General features: G+C 47.4%; 1 protein-coding gene across 1 annotated transcript; it reads right to left on the bottom strand.

Moving 5' to 3' along the window:
* Positions 1 to 782: 782 nt before the first annotated feature.
* On the bottom strand, positions 783 to 5,114 carry LOC308486688 (secreted frizzled-related protein 2-like). The gene is made up of 4 exons (XM_081023845.1): positions 4,816 to 5,114; positions 4,392 to 4,561; positions 2,046 to 2,138; positions 783 to 1,882 (listed from the first exon to the last, which is right to left on the bottom strand). Exons 1-4 carry the CDS (start codon positions 5,088 to 5,090, stop codon positions 1,572 to 1,574), a joined length of 849 nt encoding a protein of 282 aa, XP_080879971.1. The 5' UTR covers positions 5,091 to 5,114; the 3' UTR covers positions 783 to 1,571.
* Positions 5,115 to 5,551: the final 437 nt, after the last annotated feature.

The following is a 5,551-nucleotide window of genomic DNA, read 5'->3' as shown; positions in this document are numbered from 1 at the left end:
ATGCATTTTATCAGTAATTTTATTATAGTTTTCTAAATATTATACAATATGATACAACCAAATGTTCTGAAGGCTTGCCGGCTTACCACAAGCAACTGCAACTAAAGTCACACCAGATACTTGTAGCACTTTAAGCATCACAGCTTCCCCCCACCCCCCAAAAAAGAATCCCGAGAACCATAGCTGAACCCCAGCAGAGCTAAAATTCCCAGCACCCTTAGGAAACTACAGTTCCCAGAATCCTTTGGCGGAAGTGTTGTGCTTTAAATATATAACGTGGATGTGATCCCACGGAAAATATCCAGAGTCCACAGCACAAGTAGACGTTTATATCTGTTCTATTGCACTTCAGAAAGAGGTAAGGCTTGATGTTTGGTTTATGATACACTTGGATTTTACAAGACTCCTTTACCCTGACCCATTGCACCTATTATTCCGGGAATGGGAGCTCCAAATATGTACACAGCCTAAGCCGTCCTGACGCAACTTCTCCATACATTTCAAAAAGGAACATACAGTGGTACCTCGGGTTACATATGCTTCAGGTTACAGACTCCGCTAACCCAGAAATATTACCTCGGGTTAAGAACTTTGCTTCAGGATGAGAACAGAAATCACGCGGTGGCGGTGCGGCAGCAGCAGGAGGCCCCATTAGCTAAAGTGGTGCTCCAGGTTAAGAACAATTTCAGGTTAAGAACGGACCTCCAGAACGAATTAAGTACTTAACCCGAGGTACCACTGTATTCATATGCCTTCTGTTCTATATTAGCTCCAGTGCCGGATTTACGTATAAGCTAAACAAGCTATAGCTTAGGGCTCCACTGTCTTGGGGCCCCAAAAAATTAAAGGGGAAAAAACCTGGATGTACATTTCCAAAATATAAGATAAAAAACAAATAAAATAAAACCTACATACAGCAACAGTGTTTTGTGTTGTGTAGGCTCCTATGATGTAAGTAATGGGCCCCGCCTGCTAGCCTGCTCCCTAAAATATCACTGGTTTGCTCATTTCTATATACAGTGGTACCTCGAGTTAAGTACTTAATTCATTCCGGAGATCCGTACTTAACCTGAAACTGTTCTTAACCTGAAGCACCACTTTAGCTAATGGCGCCTCCTGCTGCTGCCGCACTGCCGGAGCCCAATTTTTGTTCTCATCCTGAAGCAAAGTTCTTAACCCGAGGTACTATTTCTGGGTTAGCGGAGTCTGTAACCTGAAGCGTATGTAACCTGAAGCGTATGTAACCCGAGGTACCACTGTATAGGGTGCCTACATTCTGCATGGACTGGTTGCATGGCAACACATGCAAATTGCTTTAGATACCTATTAGGTTCATAAATTACCATATAGCATATATTCAACACAAAAAACAGCAACCATTTGTTGTTGACAAAGGACAGCTGGACATAGAAAGGGCCCCATTACCTTCTGTAGCTTAGGGCCTCATCAAACCTAAATCTGGCGCCGATTAGCTCCCTCCACTGAAGTGAATGGGCCTACTGAGAATATGCTGGGCCTTTGCTTGTGCTCTTGGATCAGCGCAGAATTCACGAATGCTGGAAAATGAAGAGTTACGCACATTTGCGATGCTTCAGTTTCTGCGTTGCCAGGGTCAGCCTGTAATCCCACTTCTGCCAGTGATACACTTGGTTGACAACGATGTTCATTTCCTCGGTGGTCCCCACAATGAGATATACCTTGGGACGGTGGGCATGGACCAGTTGCCGAGTACAGTTTCCGTTGATCAGAAACCACTGCTTAATCACACTGCGAGCATCAAAAGGCAAGAGCGACCCCTGGTTAATGAATTCCACCTGGCAGTCAATGTCATATTCTTGAGCGCCGAAGGCAGGCCGTTTCCTAGACAGTTTCACCTTTGCGGCTGCAAAGAGAAAGAAAGAAAAATAATAATGTGTGTGTGTGTGTGTGTGTGTGTGTGCATCTTCTCCTGTATTAATATAGAAAATAAGAAAGAAGATGTTGTAGAATCTAGCAAGCCCCATCTCAGGGATGCCTCGATCCTAACTGTGCCAATAATAACTTACCAAAATTGCCGATACAAAAAATGTCCAGCACTTTCCTGCGCGTCAAGAGCTCATCAATGGCCGGGCAAGTCTGGCAGATAGGCTTTGGAAAGGCTGGCGGTTAAGAGGAGAAAAATCCAATTTGTCACGGGGGCATGCACTTGATTCCCACAGAAAATAAACCTGTCATGTCTGGAGATCTCCTGAAGAATTCTCACGACATTTTTTGACAACTTGGAAGATAAAGCTGAGCTCGGGGCTCTGTATATTATAGGATAAGCCCTTAGAATCATAGAATTGTAGAGTTGGAAGGGACCATGAGGGTCAGTCTAGTCCGACCCCTTGCAGTGCAGGAATTTTTGGTCCAACGTGGGGCTCGAATCCATTGCCCTGAGATTAAGAAGCTCATGTTCTGCCGACATAGCTATTCCAGTCAAATAGAACGCTTCAGCAGGACGCCGTATGTGCCAATTGTTATATCTTAGGAATTATACAGTGGTGCCTCGCAAGACGAAATTAATTCGTTCCGCGAGTTTTTTCGTCTTGCGAAGCACAGTGTCGGAAAAGTTTTGGAAAAGCTTCAAAAATCACCAAAGTCTTCAAAAACCTCAAAAAAGGCTACCACACCACGTGCTATGAGTTGCTCCTCGAAGTCAAGTCGCAACTGTATTAACGGTTTTAAGAAAAAGGAAACAAACTTGCAAGATGTTTCCGTCTTGCGAAGCAAGCCCATAGGGAAAATCGTCTTGCGAAGCAACTCAAAAAACCAAAAACCCTTTCGTTTTGCGAGTTTTCCGTCTTGCGAGGCATTCGTCTTGCGAGGTACCACTGTATCCAACAGCACAATTCTTTTTTTTTAGATTAAAAGGCATTTTATTTATTTTTATTATTTCGAAAAAGTAACAATCATAAATAAATAAGAATAAAAAATGTGCACCCCACCACCAAGACCATTCCATTGTAACTATCCAACCTCCCAAAATTTCAACACCTCCTGCAATGGTTTGATCCCTTTTCGTTTTAACAGTACAGTGGTACCTCGGGTTAAGTACTTAATTCGTTCCGGAGGTCCATACTTAACCTGAAACTGTTCTTAACCTGAAGCACCACTTTAGCTAATGGGGCCTCCTGCTGCTGCCGCACCGCCGGAGCACGATTTTTGTTCTCATCCTGAAGCAAAGTTCTTAACCTGAAGCACTATTTCTGGGTTAGCGGAGTCTATAACCTGAAGCGTATGTATCCTGAAGTGTATGTAACCCGAGCTACCACTGTACAAAATCTACAAACACCCACCATATCTCCTCAAAATAATTTCTGCTGCGTATTCCCTGTCTTACCTTAACGGCACATGTTAATTTATCATTCGTAGCTATATCCCACACCTCTTTTATGCCATTCTCCCATTTTATATTCTGTTTGCCCCTTCCACTTCCTGGCTATCGTAATTCGTGCAGCTGTCAATAAATTTGTGAGCAAGTCCTTCATAGCCTGCGAACCTTCCACCCCATCGTAAATGGATAATAATGCTACCTCTGGACTTTTGGTCAGCTTTAACCCAGTGATTTCCAACAGCACAATTCTAACCATGTATACTCTACACAGAACTAAGTTCCATTAAATCCAGTGGAGCTTTCTCCCAGGTGAGTGAGGTTGAGTCCTGAAAAGACAGAAGTGCTGTTTTGGGGGAACAGGGGGCGGGCAGGTGTGGAAGACTCCCTGGTCCTGAATGGGGTAACTGTGCCCCTGAAGGGCCAGGTGCGCAGCCTGGGAGTCATTTTGGACTCACAGCTGTCCATGGAGACGCAGGTCAATTCTGTGTCCAGGGCAGCTGTTTACCAGCTCCATCTGGTCCGCAGGCTGAGACCCTGCCCGCCCGCAGACTGTCTCACCAGAGTGGTGCATGCTCTGGTTATCTCTCGCTTGGACTACTGCAATGCACTCTACGTGGGGCTACCTTTGAAGGTGACCCGGAAAGTGGGAGAGCACATTTTAAAAAAATATTAAAATGAAATTTTAAAATGCAACAGAAAGCTAGCAAGCAAGAACAGAGAGGATGAGACTAGACCCACTCTCTCTAGGACAGGTGATGCTGCCAGCCTGCTGTGGGTCTGGGAACCTCAAGAGGAGAAAGGTAGGATATGAATGTACCAGTGTGTGAAACAATGGTATCTGTTGCCAAATAAAAGTGGCAGCACAGAAGGCAGGGAGGCCATTAGTAAGCAGAGCCAGAGCAAGAGACAACCAATTCTACTTTTGACCCCCTTCTCCTTTCCTGGTGAGTTCTGCAAGGGCAACAATGAGGACATGCTTCCCCCCACTAGACTCGTCGCAAGGACATGCAACCCAAACCCCCATATAAAGCTGTACCTCCGAGACCACGCTTAGCATCTTTGCCGAGGGATGCAAGACACGTGTCCTCATCTGCGGGGAACCGATCGCAGTCCAAACTGCCGGGCCAGGGGCGTCCTTGGCATTGCAAGACGGGAGCGCAGCTGTCGCGGACCGCAACGCACATGCTCCTGCAAGGCTGGATGAAACTGTCGGGGAAGCAGGGCAGCTCTTAGGAGCAAAACACGCAGGCACGCCGCGCACGTCTGAAAGGGCACCGAAGGGGGGGGGTGCCCGCCGGAGAGACGGCTTCGAGGAAGAAGAAGATCCCTTCCTTCCCCGTTTCCTCCCCAAGTTGAGGGCAGCCACCAGCCGTGCTGCCTGCGCCCCTCTCCCCACCGGACTCGCATCTCCCGAGTTGAACGTGTGAACGGCCCACGCGGGTCCGGCCGCGGGTACTCACGTGTCCAAGCACACGGGTGCGAAGAGCGAGCAGAGGAAGATCCCCGCGTGCGGGTGGCAGCCGGTGCTGACGAGGCGCTGCCACGCGGCGGCTTTCCCCACGACCTCGGGCAAACCGACGTGACCCAGCAGGTTGGGCAGCCTCATCTCCGAGTAGCCGATGTCGTGGCACATGGCCATGTCCGTGGGGATGGAGACGCACTTGGTGGATAAGCCCAGGTCCAGCCCCGCCGCCCGGCGCAGGGCCAAGGCCAGCAGGACGGCCGCGGGGAGCATCGCTGGCGCCTCCGTAACGTGAGGATGCCTCGTAGAGTCAAAGGTCTCTTTGCAGATCTGAGCAAAGGTCAGGGTGTGGGGCGCTTTATATCTGCACGACCCCCACCCGCCAACCCCCAGGGCTCTGCTCCTTTTATCTGATGGAAACCCCCAAGGAAAAAAAAAAGGTGTTTGCTTATAGCCCATTTAAGCGATTTGATGGGATTAAGCCCGTGGTTCCCATAGGGTGTGAATGGCAAAGAAACATTCAAACATTTCAGTGCGTCAAGAACAGAAAAGAGAAGCTGCTCAAACCTGAAGACCTCTTGGCCAAAGCGCCTTTATAATTCTTGATTCTTTTATAGTGAGATGTTTCCAATGACTGACCTGAATGTCTTATGTATTCTAAAGAGGAAATCCTTCATTTTTTTAAAAAAATGGTGGAATAAGCCTGCATTGTTTTTTATTGGACACTTTGGTTT

The sequence above is a fragment of the Podarcis pityusensis genome, assembly GCF_964106645.2.
Source record: "Podarcis pityusensis genome assembly, chromosome: 10".
Lineage (NCBI taxonomy): Eukaryota > Metazoa > Chordata > Lepidosauria > Squamata > Lacertidae > Podarcis > Podarcis pityusensis.
This window is presented reverse-complemented; position numbering and strand designations above follow the sequence as displayed.